We start from the raw sequence: 21775 nt of genomic DNA on the forward strand, positions 1-21775 counted from the left end.
TGGCATCTATGAATCTCAGCAGCACAAATGCATATATTTGATTGCATATTTGATTCATATTGATTACAAGAGACAGGATTCACACTTGTACTGTACAAGTGTTTGTTTGTTTCTTAGTTGTTCATTCTTTTTCAGAATGTATACTTTTTTTTTTGCTTTCTCACTAAATACTAAACACTAAACACAGTGTCTAGCAAGAAAAAATTTAACACTTTTATATAGCACACTTAATATAATGAAACGTGTGTGTATAATGTATCAAAGCACTGCCAATGGATATTATTGTATATTGCATTTCATTCATTTGCAGCATATCTTGAAAGCACAGTTTGAAAGTATCTTATCTTGAAAGTTCTTTTTTAATCCTTTCACCAGTCTCTACCCACAAAATGTCCCTAGATAGTCAGTTCCACCACCAACACCACTGCACCATCCCTGACTATAAACACACTCTATTTCTAACTAGCTCAGACATTAGCTTTTTCGGTCTATTTTTACGATGTGAAGTGTACAACCTGTCACTCATACGAAGAAATCCTGGATCTTCACCGTGAGGACTTTAGTCTCGTAGGAAATGTGCTTTTGAGCTCGGATGTGGCGTTACATTTTTACACACCTGTCTAGCACAGACGCCGCTTTTTTCTTTCCCTGCTGACTGTGTGCCCTCCGAAGCAACTCCTCGCTGAGTTTACCACAGCAAAATTGGAGGAGAAAAAAAAAAAATATATATATATATAGGAATCTTCCAGAGGCTGACAAAAACAGTCCAAGTTTCACACTCCGGAAAGATATTCCCACAATGAAAGCTCTCTTGCTCTTTTTTCTTTTTTTTTTGGCACTTCATACCACCTCTCTACCCTAAATGAGTAGGACAAATCCATCACATTGTTACTCTTTACAATATGAAATATTTTTAAATGTATAAGTAAATACTCTTAATATAATTCAATTAAATTGTAGAGATGTAGCCCTGTTTCTGTACTAGCCTACATTTCCTCAAGCTTGAGGTTCAGAGACACTGTTCCAGACAAGATCATCTTTAGGGTTAAGCTCAAACTAGATTTTCACACATTGGGCTATTTTACATATTTTATTGTGTATAAATGTATTGCTTAATATTTTATTGTGTAAAAGTTGTATTGCTTGCTTTATTTCTATAGCTTATTCTTTTGAATTTACCCATGTGTTGAATTTACTTCATGTGCAAACTATACATTTTATGCATATGGACAAATGTATTGGGAGACCTACAAAATACTGAGTTAGAACTGTGTTTTTAAGGTGCATAAAACAAATTTCATTTGTGCATCAATCATAGGTAAATATGCAAATTTGCATTGCCGATTAATTGCGATTGTTATTTTATATTCAGATTCACCATTGTGGCTGAATACGCTTAAATCTCCACAAACACACTCCATTATTTGGTAGAACACTTACCCAGATCAGTGGAGGTTGGTATAACTGAATGGGAATAAAATGTGTAACGAGATGTTCAGGTGTCGACGAACTTTAGTTCATATAGTGTATTCTAATGTTACTACTATTCACTACTATATGATTATTAGTGTTTTCATTCCTTTTTGTTTTTTGATATTGATCTTAGTAGAAGTAGTGGTAAAGTATAGAATGAGGAATAAGGTGACTTCGAGGATTAAAACACACGTTGTTATATGAAAATAATCCGTTATAGAAAGATGCGCCATTGCCCTGAAACCTTCCAAAATTTACCCAGTTTATTAGTAATTAAAGTTTAACTATAATACATAAGAATTTAACATACAGAAGCTATGAAGTGTCTTTTTTCTCTTATTCCACCTCATATTTCTAGTTCCATTTACTGTTGTGAAGCATCCATATGAGTAAATGGAACAAGGTAGTTCCCATTTACACTTATGATATATCAGCTATAAACAGTCATTCCTTTACTATTATTTCCTCTTACTCTTACTTGAAGTTGTCATGTTAACCAAAAATCCTTTTCTGTACTGAAGACTGATATGTATATATGATAAGACTGTACTGATATATATATATATATATATATATATATATATATATATATATATATATATATATATATATATATATACATATATATATATATATATATATATATATATATATATATATATATATATATATATATATATATATATATGTGTGTGTGTGTGTGTGTGTGTGTGTGTGTGTGTGTGTGTGTGTGGGGAGTGGTAGCTCCAGTGGTTAAGGCGCTGTATTACTGATTGGAAGGTTGGGGGTTCAAGGTATCGACAAGCTGCCACTCTTGGGCCCTTGAGCAAGGCCCTTAACCCTCTGTGCTCCAGGGGCGCCGTATCATGGCCGACCTTGCGCTCTGACCCCAGCTTCCAAGCAAAACTGGGATATGCGAAGAACAAATTTCACTGTGCTGTAATGTATATGTGACAAATAAATGCTATTCTATATTCTATTCTATATAGTTGGATAGTTTTTAATTTTACGCTTTACTGTCACAGTTGCTGACTAATCAAAATCAGTTCAAAAAGTGCTAAAAATAATTTCAATTTAATATTTTAATCACAAACTTCTCCATTTCTTTTTCTTTTGCATGTTATTTTCTTTTTTCTAACTCAGCCACCTCAGGCTCTCTACAGGGCCCTCAAACCCCTCAATCGACAGGCAGCAGCTCTATGCCTGAGATGCCCGGTGAGCTAAAACCGCCCACGCCAGCCACCACCCCGCAGGGGCACATCGGTATCCCAGGCAACAGGTAAAGAAAACACCACCTATAGAATATTTCCACCTTAAACCCAATCTATGCACCGCCTTCACCTCTGTTCACTCCAAAATATACTTGAGATGTTGCTAGTTTGTCCACAATCCTGAAATTGTTTTTTATTTGTGTTTTCAATATGATCTGACTCAGTTCTGCTTAATTAATCTATTTGTTTGCACTTGCGTCAACGTCTTTTATCATTGATTTATTTTTGCTAAGGTCACGGTTGCTTAACAAATGCATGTTACTGATAAATAAAAACTAGCGTTTGTATTATACATGCACCATCCATTAGGAACATCTCAGCCTATTCTGTATTAATATTTATACACAATTGTATTTTTTTTAGATTTAGATCAGTTGTGTATCTGTCTTTTCATCTGTATAAATGCATGTGTTCCCATTTAAGTCTGGATTCATATTTGAATTTGCATAAGTCCTCTGTGTGCCTTTGTTTAACAGCAATAATTCAGTCAGTATTCAAGACCCGTTCTCAGACAGCAGTGATCCTGCCTTCCAGAAAAGGAATATACTGAGCTCGGGAGGCTCTTATCAATCAGCCATGAACCCCATGGACTCTATGATGAGGATGCAGTATGAAAATAAGGACCATTTTGCAGGAATGAGGAAAGGTCAGTGTGTTATTTAGGTCTATTTATGAGCAGCACGAGCAATTTCCCTACATCATACCTCAATCTCAATAAATAAACTAGTCTAGCGATTTAGCTTGATTGATCCTTTCCTTTGTATGAACTTCTTTCCCTTTATTAGCCTGCTTCTCCTTGTTTATCTCTTTATCTTTTCCCCTTATCTTCTCGCCACTTATTCAAAATCGTAGCCAATGAAAGGAATTATATTTAGGAACATGCCGCCACCTTGTGGTCAAAATTCGCTGACTAATTTTTTTCTTTTTTTGCAGTGGTTAGTGGAGAGCCATGCATGCCAGCTCAGATGACCTCTGCAGGCATGCAAGACATCTATGGCAGGAGTCCTTCTAGTGGCCCTATGGCAGGACTGGGCATGGCTCAACGCGCTCAGTATGCTTATGGACCAGGGTATGATCGCAGGTGAGACACGCTCCCAAATGTACACTCGCACAACACCGAAGCCTCGTTATCCGTTGCACTGTTTTATCTTCGCAATTAACCCAAATATGTGGTGTCAATATTTACCAGTAAGCTAGCAGAGAACTGATGACAGTTCACCCTTCCCTTACATTTAGTCTTCCAAAGGATCTGAGAAACTACTGAATTTTCCTTTGACTAGAACTACTGTGTGTTGCAAAATTATTATCAACCCGAGGAATAAAGTATTAGAAATAAATGTATTCGTTGTGTTCATGAATACATAAATTACAGTTTATTGTTGCATGCTTATTGACTTTTTTTTGGGGGGGGGGGGGGGTTGGGGGGGGGTAAATATTTTTATAAACTATACTCTATATTCAGCTTTGTTTGACATTAAGGGGGAGAGCCTATTAAGAGGCTTACCTAGATATTAATTGTGGGGATGCCTACAATTTTGAAAACCTTAAGTCTTAATTTGTATTAAATTACATCTTGCAGATTTAACAGCTTAAAAAGTATTAAAAAGTACTGGAATATACATAGTCATGAATTTTATGCCTTAGCACAGTGGCGCCGCTTCCCATATACTCCCATGTTAATCAGTGTAGCCTTTTTAAGCCCTTTTTTGCCAGGGGCGACGAGGCATGCTCTGAGACGCTTTTTAATTTACTGAGCGTGCAGTCATTTCCTGCACCGGGTTAGCAACTGGAACGTGCAAATACCCATACGGACCTTCAGACTCTTTAATATGTTTTAACCATGAATAGAGTTAGGTAATGTTCGCATATTCCAATTCTGAGTGGCAGTACTATTACAATTCATATATTAGCAGAACTATTGCAGTAGAATCGTTTAGAATATGGGCCTGAAATCCTCATACAGTGTTTTGCCTAAATATACATCTGATGTAAAACGGCCACATGAGACCACTGAGGTGAATAACGCTGATTATCTCTTCATCATGTCACCTGTTAGTCTGTGGAATATATTAGGCAGCAAGTGAACATTTTGTCCTCAAAGTTGACGTGTTAGAAGCAGGAAAAATGGGCAAGCGTAAGGATTTGATCGAGTTTGACAAGGACCGAATTGTGATGGCTAGACGACTGGGTCAGAGCATCTCCAGATTTTCAGCTCTTGGGGTCTGCAGTGGTCAGTATCATCAAAAGAGGTCAAAGGAAGGAACAGTGGTGAACCGGCAAAGGGGTCCCGGGCGGCCGAGGCTTATTGATCCAACAGACAGGCTACTGTTGCTCAAACTGCTGAAGATGTTAATGCTCAATGGGTTAGAATTGGCAGTTTGGCAGTGAAATAGGGACGAACACAATATTATATTTATGTTATATATTTATAATATATTTGCACTTCTAATTGCATTTTATTGGCTCGGTATTGGTACTTTGCACAAACTGGAATCTAATCTAATCTATCGAAAGTGGTGCCACCTTATGCGGCATAAAATAAAAAGCAGAAAATAGGCTTAACATCTCGTTCTAACAATAATTATTGAAATTTACTGCCATATTTCTACATATTTTATATTTCTCACGAGTTGCTCTACTACCAAAGTTTCAAATGATTTGTGTTAACATTGTGAAAATATAATTACATAGTTTCCACAGTTTACTGTGTGTAATATGTAAATTTGCATTTATTTTCTTTGGTCTCTTCCAGATCAGACCATTTAATGGGGATGGATGGGAGTATGGGTCCCCATGGGACTCAAGGCAGCATGAGTCATGCTAACACCGATGGTAACATGTACTCCCCTAACAGATACCATAATCAGCAAAGGTAAAACTTCCGATTATACAACAACAACAACAATACGTATACGCTGTATGGTCAATAGTTTGCGGACACCTCACCATTACACCCCTATTTAGTTCTTTCCGCAGCCTTTTTTTACACTTGTCTAGAATGTCTATGTTGTAGTTTAACCATTTTCCTTGACTGGAACTAAGAATCCCAGACATGTTGCAACATGAAATGCCCCTATACACAATATGAGGTCTATAAAGACCTGGTTTGCCAAGCTTTGCTCAAGTGCAAGGACTTGAGTGGCCTGTACAGAACCCTGACCTTAACCCCAATGAACACCTTTGGGACGCCCCAGACCTCCTCACTCTATTTCAGTGTCTGACCTCAATAATGCCCTTACACAAATCCCCAAAGCCATGCTCTGAAATTTAGTGGAAAAGAACAAGAAAGAGAGGAAGTCATTATAACGGCAAATAGAGTGCTATATCTGGAATGGATTTTTTTTTAAACATACAGGTATTGTTGTCAGGTGTCCACAAACCTTGGGCCATAGAGTTGAGTTATAAAGCCAGTGATGCACATTTAATATCAGGTCTTTGATCTGTTCTGTCTGTTCTTCTGCACAGACATGATGGCTATGGACAGCAGTATCCTAGTATGCCATATGGTGTCCACCCTCCAGGGATGTACCCTCAACAGGTGGGGGCTGTAGACAGGGCATGTTCAAACATAGTCTTTTTTTTTTAATAAATGAATAGTTTTCCATGAAGCACACAGGTATGATCTTCAGAGGTGGAAAGTAACGAATTACTTTAACTGTAACTGAGTAGTTTGAGTACTTTTTAAAGTTGTTTATATATATATATATATATATATATATATATATATATATATATATATATATATATATATATATATATATATATATAATTGTAAATTTACTTAAGTGTGTTTTGTTTAAAGTATTGTACTTAACTGGATTTTTTAATCATATTCATTACTGAGTAAAAAATAAAAATAATGCGAGAGGGGAAAAAAATCGCGCCTGGAAACTATTGCACTGATTGATTAATAAACGGATAACAGACGCACTAAACTCACAAGAAAGACAGATGAAGACAGACAATACAGACGCCAGTGATGTAGACCCAGCTGAAAGCGAAGTGCCATCGAATCGAAAGTCCATTTTAACAGGAGATTCTTTTTTGCTGCGAAAGTGCAAAACTCACAATAGACTCGAGTCATGGACCGTAGTTGTTTTTTTTTTTTTTTGTTTTTTTTTTGTTATTGCTCTTTAATTTGTTATGGTGTACCTGTTACTCTCTGTTACTTATAAAAAGTAACTCTCTACATTTTTTTAAATGAGCCACATTTTATTTTTACTTGAGTGGATTTTCATTAAAGTAGCAGTACTTTTACTTGATTATATTAATATTTTCGCTTGGGTTCCCTGGTGGTCTAGTGGTTAGGATGCGGCGGTCAGGGAACCAACCCCAGCCATTAGGGTTGCACAAGCCTTAGTGCTGGTCCCAAGCCCGGATAAATGGGGAGGGTTGCGTAGGGAAGGGCATCCAGCGTAAAAACGTGCCAAATCAAACATGCGAATGATCCGCTGTGGCGACCCCTAATGGGAGAAGCCGAAAGAAAGATATGACTATTTCCACTTCTGTTTAAATACTGTCATGTGCTATAAAATATTGAATCATAGTGTTACATAGTCAACTTATTCTTACCAGCTAGCAAGTTTGATTTCTTTGAAATGGAAACACAATCATGATGATATATTATATTACTGATTACTGAAAAGGTCTCTATTTATTTTGGAGACTAAAATTGCTTATGTTGTCATTCTGTCAGGGCTACAAGCGAACTCTTGATGGAGTGTATAGCCCACCTGCTAAGAGGCATGAGGGCGAGGTTTATGGGATGCAGTACGGAGGCCCACAGACAGACATGTATGGTCAGTATGGAGGAAATTATCCAGAGCGCCGGACCATGCAGAGTCTCTTTCCTTATCCATATAGTCGGGAACGCCAGCTACAGAATGCCAGCCAGGGGCCTCAACATCATTCTGTCCAGCACAGCATGATGGGTTCTGGACATTCAGTGCCCACTGGAGATGGCCCAACTCACATGTGGCCCTCAAGGACAGACATGGCTTATTCATACTCGAACAGACATGGGACTTCTAATCAGAACATGCCATACCCCGGTATGGGACGGATAGATGATATTGATGGAGTCCGAGCAGACAATCAGTGGCCCGGGTATCAGCGCCAAACACCGTACATGTCTGGTCACTCTAACTCCATGGCTATTATGAACTCACGGCCTCCATCTTCATACCAGACCTCTAACCATACCTCCTGTGAACCGAGCCCAGGGTCTTTTCAGCGATCTATGGAAGCACACATGCAACCAAACAAGATGGCCTTTATGCAGTCTATGAAGATGCACAAGCCAGGAATGCCAGTACCAAGTGGCTCTGGAAGTGGAGTCCCAGGTCAGATGGCGCCCAGCATGAGAAAAGACTATCCGATGGGGTGTGTTGAAGGGACCCAACCTCTCCTAAAACCTCGACGCAAAATGACCTCAAAAGACACTGGTAAGAAAATGCACTCTAATACAACCATTACATACATCATAAGGTTTAAGGTCATAAAATATACATACATCATAAGGTTTTTACGTACAGTGTTTTTATATCTGTTACATATGTCTTATACAAATGCTTAATGCTTTACACTGACTTTATTTAAAGGAACCCCGGAAGCCTGGCGAGTGATGATGTCACTCAAATCAGGTCTTCTGGCAGAAAGCACATGGGCTTTGGATACAATCAACATCCTACTTTATGATGACAGCACTGTAGCTTCATTTAACCTGGCCCAGGTACTGAAACTGATCCTTCAGTTCAGTAAATCCTTCAGCTACACCATTAGATTAGAGGATTTTTAACTTGTGGAATTAATTTCTGTTGTGTTTTTGCCCCTCTAGTTGCCAGGATTCCTAGAGCTCATTGTTGAGTATTTGAGAAGATGCTTGATTGAGATCTTCGGCATCTTGGAGGAATATGAAGTGGGGACTCTTGGCCAGAAGACCCTGCTTGGTCCAGTCGAGGACAAAAGAGAGCAGGGTTCGGTTGAATCAGACATTCCCTGTGAGTCAGAGTCCAGCCAGGAACCAGAGAAAAACTCAGTGGACTCTCCACCTGGGTCTTCTGAGACAGACCTGGAGTTAAATCTGGAAGGTAGGATTAAAAAGGAGATAGTGAAAAATGAGACAGATGAGAAAGATGAACCGAGAACTGAGGATATTTCTGAGCCGCTTGAGGGCCGATCTTCATCAACGCCTGAACCAAGACCCAAACAGGCCAGCAAATATGATAAGCTGCCAATCAAGTTTGTTTCCAAAGATGACTTCATCAAGGATATTTCTGATGAGCTTGGCCATGTGCAGAAGTTCAACAGTGGACTTCTTCATTGGAAAGCAGGTGGTGGGGATTCAACAAGTTACATCTTAACACATTTTGAGGGTCGTGAGGAGAGCGGTGTTGAAAACAAACAGCTATGCTGTGCTTTAAATTCAGACGAGGTACAAAATACCCAAGTTGCAACTATAGATGATGTGCTGTCCCCAAGATTGAGAGCTCTCTCGGAGGAAGAAAGCTCGTCAACCTCTTTGAGCACTTCCTCATATTCATTACGCCTTTTTGAGAGCCAAAAAGGGATCACACTACTGGAGGATGAACCTCACTGTCCAGATGAACCTCCATTGTGCACAAAGTCCAGCTGGCAGGACTCTTTGAGCAAACGCTGCCTATGTGTCTCTAATATCCTTCGCAGCCTTTCGTTCATCCCAGGAAACGATACCGAGATGTCCAAGCATCCAGGGCTTGTTCTGATTCTTGGCCGATTGCTGTTGTTGCACCATGAGCATCCGGAGAGGAAGAGAATTGTCCCTGGCTATGACAAAGACGAGTACAATAAAGAGGAAGAAATGAAGCCCTGCAGCCAGGATGAGTGGTGGTGGGACTGTCTGGCAGCGCTGAGAGAAAATACTTTGGTCACGTTGGCTAACATCGCTGGACAGCTAGACCTGTCGATCTACTCGGAGAATATATGCCTCCCAGTCCTTGATGGCTTGCTCCACTGGATGGTGTGTCCTTCAGCTGAGGCCCAGGATCCGTTCCCTTCAGCGGGGGCGAATTCACAGCTCAGCCCAAGAAAACTGGTTCTGGAATGTTTGTGCAAACTGAGCATTCAGGACAACAATGTAGACCTGATGCTGGCCACTCCACCATTTAGTCGTCTGGAGAAGTTCTTTGCTACACTGGTGCGTCAGGTGGGAGAGCGCAAACTCCAAGTTTACCGTGAGATGGCAGTAGCCGTGCTGTCCAACCTGGCCAGAGGGGATTCATCAGCAGCGCGTGGCATCGCCGTTCAAAGAAACGGTGTTGGCAACTTCGTAGGCTTCTTAGAGGATGGAATTGCCATGACTCAGTATCACCAAAACCCACACAGTCTGCTACACATGGGTCATCCTCCCATGGAGCAGCCAAGCGTGAGCATGATGTGTCGAGCTGCCAAAGCGCTGCTGGAACTGGCGAAAGTGGAGGAGAACAGGCCTGAGTTTGTTTTGTACGAAAGCAGACTGCTGGATATCGCCATTTCCTCCATGCTCCATGTCAGTGTGGTGGCTATCATCTGTGAAGTACTCTTTCACCTCGGCAAGTCATGACGAAAGGTCGAACGCCTTTAAAACTGTATTACACCAATCACGTGGATGGCACTTTCATATTTCTATTTAAAATCAAAGTCGCTTTATATATGAATATATGGAACAAATCAGTATGAAAAGCTTCTGTGTCCAAACTCTTTTGTTTTGAGGATTTTAGACAAAAAAAAATGATTTTAATACAGATATTTAATATTGTTGTTTGAATGTTTTGTCTTTTTTGCTTATTTCATTTTTATTTTAATAACCAAATGTACTGACTTTTGGTTCAGAAGATTTGCAGTTATCTTATTTTCCCCACTCTCTTTATAAACTTTTGGAAATTTTCTAAGTGTACATAAGGCGTATCTGTGAATTTGTTTTTAAAAGCAGAAATATTTAAGATCTGAAAATACTGTAGATAATAGCTTCCGTTTGATATTTGCTATGATAAAATAAACTTGCTTTTACCCATTTTCTTATATCCATATCTGGAAAAATTTATTGTGCAATATTATGGTGCAAGTTGCCTCCTGAAGGCAGGAGAGATGTGATTTCTTTTCCATATCTCCCGTATCTATCATGCAAATAACATGCTTCACCACGAGGCGGCAGTATTGTATCAGTAATCTAAACAACAACAAAAAAAGGCTCACCTTGGACTACAGATATTTGTTTTGCCTTCTTGATGTTATATCAATTGCTCTATGGAGGTATGTATGTAGAACTTGCTTTACCTTACATCCATTCGAGCCCCAAAACACTGCTGTATATAGACCATATTGTACTTTTCTTTTTCTTTTTTTATTATTTCGTTTTTTTTCCCCTCCAGAAATGTGGTAACTACAAAGTGATTGTAGTTTGTAAAGATGAAATTATTGTACTTGTGGTTACATCTATGATAAATATCAGTATTTTGTAAATGAGGTCCAGTTTTGGATTGAGGGTAGTGATTGTGTTCTGTCCGTATAACCTTTCTGTATGCTCTCTTTAATATCTGACCTCTGATCAGACATTGGTAATCACATGTCGAAGTGCCATGGTCAGCTCACCACATGCTAAGATTACATGAAAATAGACAGCTAATGCAAGATCTGTTTTTTATTATTATTATTATTATTATTATTATTATTATTATTATTATTATGGGATCAAAATGGGCATATTTGTTATCTAAAACCATGTAGTTCAAAAATAAATGATGTTGAGCAAGACCTGCATTACAAATCTGTATATTATTTATTTATACATCATTCATTCATTTTCATCTATCGGTGGATCCTGTGTATCAGGGAACACACCCTGGACGGGGTGCCAGTCAATATCAGGGCACGATGCACATACACTTACACACAGTTTAGTGTATTGTATTCAATTCATTTCAATCGGTTTTTATTTGTATTGTGCTTTTAACAATGAACATTGTCTCAAAGCAGCTTTACACAGATAATGTGGTGATAAAAAATTAATATGTTCTTTATAAGTAAGTTTGTCCCTGATGAGAGATTGTGGCACTGAGAAACCAGACTCAAGAGGGAACCCCCTTCACATCTGGGTGGCACCGAATGTCCATTTATTACAGATAAACGATGTTGCGGGGTGCAGTGATGATGATCAGAAGCAAACTGTAGTCCTGAGTCGATGTAGCAGACTGTTGACATTAACTACAGTCCAAATCCATCTTTAAAGTTCCCGTTCTTACTCCGGAATTTCATGGAACCACCCAAGGCGTTGATGAGAAACCGTCCCAAGCTGCACAGAGAGGCCTCCAATCGAAGAGGACACTATCCAGAAGCAGGCCTGGACGAAGTGGGAAGATCCGAGGAGGGAAGAGGCGGCAGGAACAGTGGTCACTGGAACCTCAGGAGCATGTTTAACTCGACCAAGAGAGAAAGAGGGAGAGAGAGAAAGGGAGAGAAGAGGGGTGACAGGAAGAGAGGGATATGGATTATCACCTGCATGCATGGTGAATTTAATACATATGTGCATATGCATAAGATAAGATAAGATAAGATAAGATAAGATAAGATAAGATAAGCCTTTATTCGTCCCACACTGGGGAAATGTCCATGTTACAGTAGTATAAAAATATACAGTACAGTATCTACATACAAAAGAAAAAAACAACAATAATAGAAGTAGTACTTATGCATGTTTTGGAAGGTGGAAGAAAAAAAACCCCAGTGAACCCAGAGGAAATACCTGCAGACAGCATGCGAAATTCTGCACACCCAAGCTCAGGATCAGAGCTGAAGGTCCTGCAAAAGTGTGGTCATGTTCCACAGGGTGTACAGGATCTATCCACGTTACAGATCCACCAGAGCTTTGACCAGGATGATGTGGTTACTGGATACTTTTAGAAATGACACACACACACACACACACACACACGTTTGTTTATAGTACAGGGGGAATTTAAAGTACAGTAGTAAACATTCACGAACACTAATGAAGAATTATATTATAATATCAATATATTAACACTATGTTATATTATAGAACATGTAAAATTAAATTCATTAATTACATTTTCACACAATATCTATATTATAAACATAATTCTATCTGAAATTATATTAAGCTATTTGATGCTTGTATTGTATAGAAAAGAAAAGCTACAAGCAAGTTTTAATTTTTTCATATTTTATTTACTTTTTTGCTTTATTGTTGCCTGTATATTATCGTATATAGTATGTATTTGTATTAGCTTGTATAACATTTATTATAATGATGATCATTTGTTGTATTGGTAGTAGTATGATTATGTTTATGATGATGATGATGATGATAGTTATTGAAAGTATTATTATTATGATTATGTTATGATAATGATGATTATCAGTAGTAGCAGTATTTGTGTTATTTTCTATTAGTATTAACATGATAATGATGATGATGATGATGATGATGATGATGATGTTTATCATTAGTAGTAGTATTAGTAGTTGTAGTAGTATGTTTAATGATGATGATGATGATGATGATGTTTATCATTAGTAGTAGTATTATTAGTTGTAGTAGTAGTAGTATGTTTAATGATGATGATGATGATGATGATGATTATCAGTAGTAGTAGTAGTAGTAGTTGTAGTTGTAGTAGTAGTAGTAGTATGTTTAATGATGATGATGATGATGATTATCAGTAGTAGTAGTATTAGTAGTTGTAGTTGTAGTAGTAGTAGTAGTATGTTTAATGATGATGATGATGATGATGATGATGATGATGATTATCAGTAGTAGTAGTATTAGTAGTTGTAGTAGTAGTAGTAGTATGTTTAATGATGATGATGATGATGATGATGATGATTATCAGTAGTAGTAGTATTAGTAGTTGTAGTAGTAGTAGTATGTTTAATGATGATGATGATGATGATGATGATGATGATGATGATTATCAGTAGTAGTAGTATTAGTAGTTGTAGTAGTAGTAGTAGTATGTTTAATGATGATGATGATGATGATGATGATGATGATTATCAGTAGTAGTAGTATTAGTAGTTGTAGTAGTAGTAGTAGTATGTTTAATGATGATGATGATGATGATGATGATGATTATCAGTAGTAGTAGTATTAGTAGTTGTAGTAGTAGTAGTAGTATGTTTAATGATGATGATGATGATGATGATGATGATGATGATGATGATTATCAGTAGTAGTAGTATTAGTAGTTGTAGTAGTAGTAGTAGTAGTATGTTTAATGATGATGATGATGATGATGATGATGATTATCAGTAGTAGTAGTATTAGTAGTTGTAGTAGTAGTAGTAGTATGTTTAATGATGATGATGATGATGATGATTATCAGTAGTAGTAGTATTAGTAGTTGTAGTAGTAGTAGTAGTATGTTTAATGATGATGATGATGATGATGATGATGATGATGATGATGATGATGATTATCAGTAGTAGTAGTATTAGTAGTTGTAGTAGTAGTAGTAGTATGTTTAATGATGATGATGATGATGATGATGATGATGATGATGATGATTATCAGTAGTAGTAGTATTAGTAGTTGTAGTAGTAGTAGTAGTATGTTTAATGATGATGATGATGATGATGATGATGATGATGATGATGATGATTATCAGTAGTAGTAGTATTAGTAGTTGTAGTAGTAGTAGTAGTATGTTTAATGATGATGATGATGATGATGATGATGATGATTATCAGTAGTAGTAGTATTAGTAGTTGTAGTAGTAGTAGTAGTATGTTTAATGATGATGATGATGATGATGATGATGATGATGATGATTATCAGTAGTAGTAGTATTAGTAGTTGTAGTAGTAGTAGTAGTATGTTTAATGATGATGATGATGATGATGATGATGATGATGATTATCAGTAGTAGTAGTATTAGTAGTTGTAGTAGTAGTAGTAGTATGTTTAATGATGATGATGATGATGATGATGATGATGATGATGATGATGATTATCAGTAGTAGTAGTAGTATTAGTAGTTGTAGTAGTAGTAGTATGTTTAATGATGATGATGATGATGATGATGATGATGATGATTATCAGTAGTAGTAGTATTAGTAGTTGTAGTAGTAGTAGTAGTATGTTTAATGATGATGATGATGATGATGATGATGATGATGATGATGATGATGATTATCAGTAGTAGTAGTAGTATTAGTAGTTGTAGTAGTAGTAGTAGTATTTTTAATGATGATGATGATGATGATGATGATGATGATGATGATGATGATTATCAGTAGTAGTAGTATTAGTAGTTGTAGTAGTAGTAGTAGTATGTTTAATGATGATGATGATGATGATGATGATGATGATCAGTAGTAGTAGTATTAGTAGTTGTAGTAGTAGTAGTATGTTTAATGATGATGATGATGATGATTATCAGTAGTAGTAGTAGTATGTTTAAAGATTATGATTGATATTATTAGTAGTATTTTTTATTAATAGTAGCATTATAATTATTATTAGTAGTATTTTGTATTAATAGTAGCACTATAATTTGTAGTAGTAGTAGTAGTAGTATGTTTGATGATGATGATGATGATGATGATGATGATGATGATGATGATGATGATTATGATTATTATTATTGTTATTGGTATTGTTATTAATAGTAGTAGTAGTAGTATGTTTGAAGATGATGATGATGATGATGGTGATTATTATTATTATTATTATGATGATTATTATTATTAATAGTAGTAGTAGGAGGAGGAGGAGGAGGGTTGATTGCGTTGCCTGCATTACCCACAATTCCCTGCGCTGACACGCTCACTTCCTCTCCGTTCAAGTTGCTGGAGATTGTTGGTTAGTTTGGACAGGCGGCAGAGGCGCGGCGCGGAACACAGCGCGGAAGGAATCACTGAAGCTTTAGTGATTTCATGTGGATGGTCCCCGTCTATCTGATGCTCCTTGTTTCTCACACGGGGTTCTGGAGGCAGTGAGGATCTTCCCGAGTGTGATTGTATTCCCTGGATGCTCAGTGATTTCTCCCCGGTTTAGATGGAGAAGTCGGGAAGGCGGTGGAGTGGAGACTTAGATTGAGTGTGTGTGTGTGTGTGTGTGTGTGTGTGTGTGTGTGTGTGTGTGTGTGTGTGTGTGTGTGTGTGTGTGTGTGTGTGTGTGTGTGTGTGTGTGTGTGTGTGTGTGTGTAAAAGTCTAAGTCTAAGTCATACAGACAGATAGAGAGACAGATAGAGAGATCTCACACCACTACAATCCTCCACATACGACCATGTTCTAAAGTGAACTGTCAATGTGGAGAAGGTTGAGAAGTTCATCAGACACCATTTCCATCCAGCCAGAAGAAGAAGCAGAAGATGTTTGGGATGATTTTGCGAGCTGCTGTACGGAATAAACCAGGATAATCCAAACAGGAGACAGAAAGAAGGGGTGAGTTTCCTATCCTGTGCCTTAGAACTGACTGATTTATGATGGATTATAATTGGTGTGTGCGTGCGTGCACGCGCGCCTCCTCTCCCATCAACACACCTTACTGTAGAAACCAGACTGAGGGCGGATTTTACTCTCACTGACTTCCCCAACCCCAAAATATCTTCATTAACCATCTAAACAACTCGTCTCCATGATGTTCTCCATTCCCAAAAATATATTCACATCAACATTACTGAATTCTCAGCATCCATTTGTTGCCATCATCTAAAGTTCCTTCAAAAAGAAAAAGTAGCTAGGGCTGCTAGCTCCCTCGGCTAGCTAACTTTCCACCGCCCCACCACATTGTATCCAAGCTACTAATTATATTCGTATTTAACTTTAGAAAGTAAACACGTTTTCAGGGTTATTATTCAACATTATTGAGAATAAAACACGGCTTCCCGTTCACTAGACGTGTTTATACAGGACGCGGTGGTTGTTTGTGAAGGTTAGCATGAAAACTCGGCAAACTTTTTTTCAGATTAGCTGCTTTCGCTTTCAGGCGCTTACCTGCCTTCTGTTTATTTTTTATTTTTAAAAGATAAATAAGTGTGTTTGCTTTAGTAAAACGACACCACAAACACCCAAAGTTAAGCTTTATGTTCAATACAGCTGCTGAGGAAAGATATTCGGGTTGTTGATAACACTTAAGACATCATCCTGTATATTGTGCCACACATCATGTTGAACACTGTGTATATATATTATAATATTCGTTAAATACTGAAACATTTTCATATATTCTGTTTGCTGTTGTCACAAATTGACACCTGTCCCTCATTCTTTATATTCTTTCATATACCAAATAAGGCAGTTTGTATAGTTTTATTTATATAAAAGTACATAGACCCCAAAACTTGAGCTTTTCGATAATTACAGCTGCTTCAAAAATATATATCCGGTTTCTGATTGACAAAATCTGTCTACTTCTGCATTATTTCCTGTGGCGTTTCTTAGTTTTTGAAACATCTGGAGTGAGAAGCATCTGCCAGAAATCTCCAGCGTCCAACATCCAAACCTGTGGTCAAGACCTGACCGGTTTGAACTCTTTTCAAAGGAAAATGAGGATTGAGTAAACTCCAGAATATTATAATGCATTTAGATTTCGTTTCTCACGATCACTGGAACGTCAAAAAGCAGAATTGAAAGTAATAGGTGATGAATGATTAGTATAGAAAGGAGTCGTTGTTCAAGAATGGCATTGTGAACGGAACCTTACATTATATTCTTTAATTCGTTTACATTATATTCTTTGAGAGTGCAGACAAAAGGAAGTGGTGGAAGTCTAAAAGAAATCTTTTAATGCTTGTAGACATTTCTAATGAAAAGACGTGAAAAAGTGTGACAAAACTGGTGATCGTTTGTTGGCCACTGAAATCATTTGAGCAAATTTGATTGGTTGTTTGGAAATAGTGATGATCAGAGATTTATTTATGGTCATAAGGAACAGTGGTGATTAGAGATTTATTTTTAAGAACAGTGGTGATCATTGATGGTTTACATGGATCTTTAGTGATGAGAGATTTATTGTTGGGGAACAAAGGTGATCAGTGATTGGTTGTCGGTAACAGTGGTGAAATGAGAAATGTTTGGGAGCACTGGTGATCAGTGGTTGTTCTCATGGATCAGTGATGATCAGAGATTAGATTGTTTGGTGATCAGAGTGATTGGTTGTTGGGAAACAGTGCTGATCAGGTGGTCAAGCGAACAAGCTTTCTCACCTAGTTGATCAGCAGCTGGGATGTAAAATAGAGATTACAAAGTTCAAGAAAGTTTCTAATATCAACCTGAGAAAACACCAGATTTTTTTCATGATGCTCATTTTTAAATTTAGGTAGCAACACTGGAACTGATTCTGATGAAGGCCATCACACTACCACTGACCATCATCACATCACCAATAGGGCCAACATAGTAGTATTACTATAGAGCAGGTGTCTCCAATCTTTTCCAGAAAGGGCCAGTGTGGGTGCAGGTTTTTATTCCAACCAATCAATGGTCACACCTGATAGTCATTGAAAATAAAGATCATTAGATTTGAAGAGGTAGAATTTGGTGTGGACTTGCTTGGTTGGAATAAAAACCTGCACCCACACTGGCCCTTTCTGGAAAAGATTGGAGACCCCTGCTATAGAGTGTGTGTTTGTGTTGATGTACCCTGCTGGTTCGAGTGTTTCTGGCACAGCAGTTATCTCAGTAGTTTTCTGGCCAGTTTATCAGATAGGCTTGTCTTGTTACTGCATTCACATTGATCGAAACACAGCTTCATTCTGTAGGTTTAATTTCATTTATTAATGCTGCACTAATTTCAGTGAGGACTGCCTGATAAGAATCGTGCCACATTTAGCAGGCTGAATAAACTCCCTCTCTAAGATATTCACTTCCCATTTGCAGTCCCAAACTATTTTCCTGCCCCCGTCGCCCGCTGTTCACCATTCTCCCCGCTCCCACAATCCTCAGGGCAGGATTTCCACCAGTATCCGTAGAACAGAAATAGGAAACGGGCGGTGGAGCTTCAGAGACGTTTTGGTTGTTCAGTTAGAGATGCAGTTATAGTATCGTGTTGTGTTGAGTACAAAGCTACTGTCAGACCAAAGTGCACCTTTATAGCAGGCGTAAAGTGGCACATCAGTGTAGAGTGCCTTTTATATCACAGCACAGATATGTAGTGGACCACGTGCGAGCAACACTACAAAGGTAAGTGATGCCTTTTCTACGTGCATGGCGTGCTGCTCGAACGACAGAAGTGGGGTGTGGGTTGAAAAGTGGCATGCAGGGCAACCCGTTCCTACGCCTCCTTGCCTTAGTCCACATCCATCAAGAACGAAAAAACAAACAAACAAACAAAAAAAAGCACATCTGGTTCAGAAATAATGAATGTGATTTCTAGAAAGTACTGATTGTGAACTATATGCTTTATTGCAGTGTAGAAATAGAACAATTCAGAGTCTGCGATATATTAAAGACTCGAGTGCAAGACTTAAAGACTTCCTTAAGAGAGGAAAAAAAAAAACATACAGTGGATAAGTAAAAACTTTACGCACCCCTGTTACTAATGGTTTCATGTGAAAAATGAAACCAAGATCAATGATATCATGTTTTTCTATTTTCAGTATAATGTAACAAGGAGCAGAGTGAAAAACAAATTGGAATGCGTGGGGAAAAAAAAGAGGGTTATGGTGAAGTGTGTACTCCTTTATAATGTCCACACATTTTGAAGATGTTTTGATAAAATTATTTGAACATATTTCAATTTGCCTATTATTATTTTTTTACTTTATGCTGTGTAAGTAATCTTCGTTCATAGTAAAGGTCGACTGATTCATCGGTTTTGCTGTTTAATCGTCACCGATAGATGATTGCTGGTACATTCGTCAAAAATCCATACCGATAGTTTTTCCGGGTAGCGCCGGTTGCTGCAGCAGCTGAGAAGGTCCACTGTCATTACGAGAGCTGCCTCTAGAGGCGAATCACCAACGCCATGTGCTGTTTGTTTTTGCATGAGACTGCGCAATGCACTGAGAGCATTTATTAAATCTATATTTATATTTAATAATTCATATTTTTATTTTTATTCCAATTAGCACATTTTCACGAGTTAGTACTTTAATATTATTTTTTTATTATTATTATTATTATTATTATTATTATTATTATTATTATTATTATTTTTTTTTTTTTTTACATAGTGTTTGTTTTTTCTCCAAATATATATATATATATATATATATATATATATATATATATATATATATATATATATATATATATATATATATATATATATATATAAAATATATATATATAAAATTATAAAATAATTATTATTTTTTTATTATTATTATTTTTTTTTTACATAGTGTTTGTTTTTTCTCCAATATATATATATATTGGAGAAAAAACAAACACTATGTAAAAAAAAAAAATAATAATAATAATAATAAAAAAATAATAATTATTTTATATAATATATTAAAAGCTATCTGTAATATATTAAAAGCTATCTGTTGACTAATCCGTTATCAGCAAATACGAGCCAACCTAGCTTTCAGTATGTGTGAAAAAAACGGTCAACCTCTAGTTCATAGCTATAAATTTGACAAATGGGTATGTTTTCTTTCGAGTCATGTGACCACTTCCTCGACTTTCTTTTCTTTTCTTCATGCCATCCGTGTTGTTAATTTTCTCCTCAGCCCAGAGAGAGTAAATCAAATGAAAAATTTTGGAAAAATCATTCACGTGATTAGATAAACAGAGGTTAGACTACTGAAGCTCTGATAGACCATGTCTTGAAAACCAGTGTCTCCGAACCACAGTATGTTTCCAAGTACTCATTTTGGTCTACATGAAACCTTTACACGCGCCTCGAAATGCTTAATGAGCACTTGTAGTCGATTTGGTACAACCTGACGGATTATAGTTCTCATGCATGTAATAATAGCTTCACCTTTTCCTGCGCTCAGGATTGCAGGTTTGCCGTGCAGCACATGAAGCTCGGGGAAGCCAGGAAGCTTGAAACACGAGAGCTCGAATACAGTCAGATCAGCACTCGCAGCTCGACCCCAATGGAGTCCTCGCACAAGAGGAAGGCCTTCAAGAGGAAGTGGCAGGTTTTTCCGGGGAGGAACAAATTCTACTGCAATGGCAGGATTATGATGGCAAGACAGACCGGCGTCTTCTATCTGACTCTCGTCCTCATCCTTGTCACAAGCGGACTCTTTTTCGTGTTTGAGTGAGTATTTCATTTCGTTACATAACTGAAAGTACACCTTCTGATCTGTAGGCTTTTACATTCCAGGACATGATAAAAATCACCTGGTCCTTATCAGATCTAAAAATGTGGTACAATCTCATGTGAACCACCACACATGACCTGTTAAATCGTGTCATTATTTATTTGTTCAAAAATCAAGCCGAAAACAGAGAAGCCATGGGTGAAAATTGAATATACTTTCATTTAGTAGCTTGTAGAACCACCAAGCAGCAATAACTCGACGCAATCAAGTTCTATATGACTTTATCATTGGGGAAGAATGTTTGTTTCACTCTTCTCTTCTCGACAGTGTTGCTTCAGTTCAATGAGATTTGTGAGCATTTGTTTATGCACCGCTCTCTTAAGCTCCTGTCACAGAATTTGAGTCGGGTTGAGGCCTGGAGTTTGTGGAGTGCTCGCTCAATGTATAAGATGTTGGAATTCTGATTGGAAAGTCATGGGTTGAAATCCCAGCACCACCTCGCTGCCACTGCTTGGCCATTGATCAAGGCCCATGCAACTCAATTGCTCAGCTATATACCTGAGGTAAATGGTGTCAATCCAGTCTAGCTTCTTTTTACACTAAGCAGTTATTGCATCTCTAATGTTTAAGCATCCTTTATAGCTCCAGCTTTACCTCTAGCCAATTTCTTGGATTATTTGAAGGAGCAGAACACTTGGATGCCAATACAAAAGGTCATTTGTGTCTTTGAAGCGTCGATGTAGCTAGTTAACTTGTGCTGCTGTTAGCTAATGTAAATACACCTCTCACGTAATTACAATATTACACTGATCAATCATATAGTGTAGTAA

At 37.5% G+C, this 21775-nt stretch overlaps 2 protein-coding genes and 1 long non-coding RNA gene across 9 annotated transcripts in view; 2 read left to right on the forward strand and 1 right to left on the reverse strand.

Moving 5' to 3' along the window:
• The window catches only part of LOC310727766 (AT-rich interactive domain-containing protein 1B-like), a 225311-nt gene extending 213785 nt beyond the window's left edge, over positions 1 to 11526 (forward strand). Inside the window, exons 14-21 of the mRNA XM_083544510.1 lie at positions 2617 to 2752; positions 3221 to 3390; positions 3678 to 3825; positions 5497 to 5616; positions 6210 to 6282; positions 7441 to 8188; positions 8345 to 8475; positions 8581 to 11526. Of these exons, the coding sequence (XP_083400636.1) occupies positions 2617 to 2752; positions 3221 to 3390; positions 3678 to 3825; positions 5497 to 5616; positions 6210 to 6282; positions 7441 to 8188; positions 8345 to 8475; positions 8581 to 10323 (3269 nt within the window). The 3' untranslated portion in view covers positions 10324 to 11526. The remainder of the gene's footprint in view (positions 1 to 2616; positions 2753 to 3220; positions 3391 to 3677; positions 3826 to 5496; positions 5617 to 6209; positions 6283 to 7440; positions 8189 to 8344; positions 8476 to 8580) is intronic.
• Positions 11527 to 11853: 327 nt separating this feature from the next.
• On the reverse strand, positions 11854 to 15588 carry LOC310727976. Its single transcript, XR_014534150.1, has 3 exons — positions 15523 to 15588; positions 12502 to 12652; positions 11854 to 12176 (listed from the first exon to the last, which is right to left on the reverse strand). It is a non-coding gene; the product is annotated as an uncharacterized lncRNA (long non-coding RNA).
• The window catches only part of LOC310727856 (palmitoyltransferase ZDHHC14-like), a 53648-nt gene continuing 47414 nt past the window's right edge, over positions 15542 to 21775 (forward strand). For 2 of the 7 annotated variants that reach the window (XM_083544764.1, XM_083544767.1), the window contains exons 1-3: positions 15542 to 15897; positions 15953 to 16167; positions 20673 to 20941. In XM_083544764.1, the coding sequence (XP_083400890.1) occupies positions 20697 to 20941 (245 nt within the window). In that variant the 5' untranslated portion in view covers positions 15542 to 15897; positions 15953 to 16167; positions 20673 to 20696. Of the gene's footprint in view, positions 15912 to 15943; positions 16168 to 20672; positions 20942 to 21775 lie in introns of those variants that run through there. The other 5 variants (XM_083544763.1, XM_083544766.1, XM_083544762.1 and 2 more) reach the window with 4 other exon arrangements.

This window comes from Silurus aristotelis, assembly GCF_946808225.1.
Source record: "Silurus aristotelis genome assembly, chromosome: 6".
In the NCBI taxonomy this organism is placed as follows: Eukaryota; Metazoa; Chordata; class Actinopteri; order Siluriformes; family Siluridae; genus Silurus; species Silurus aristotelis.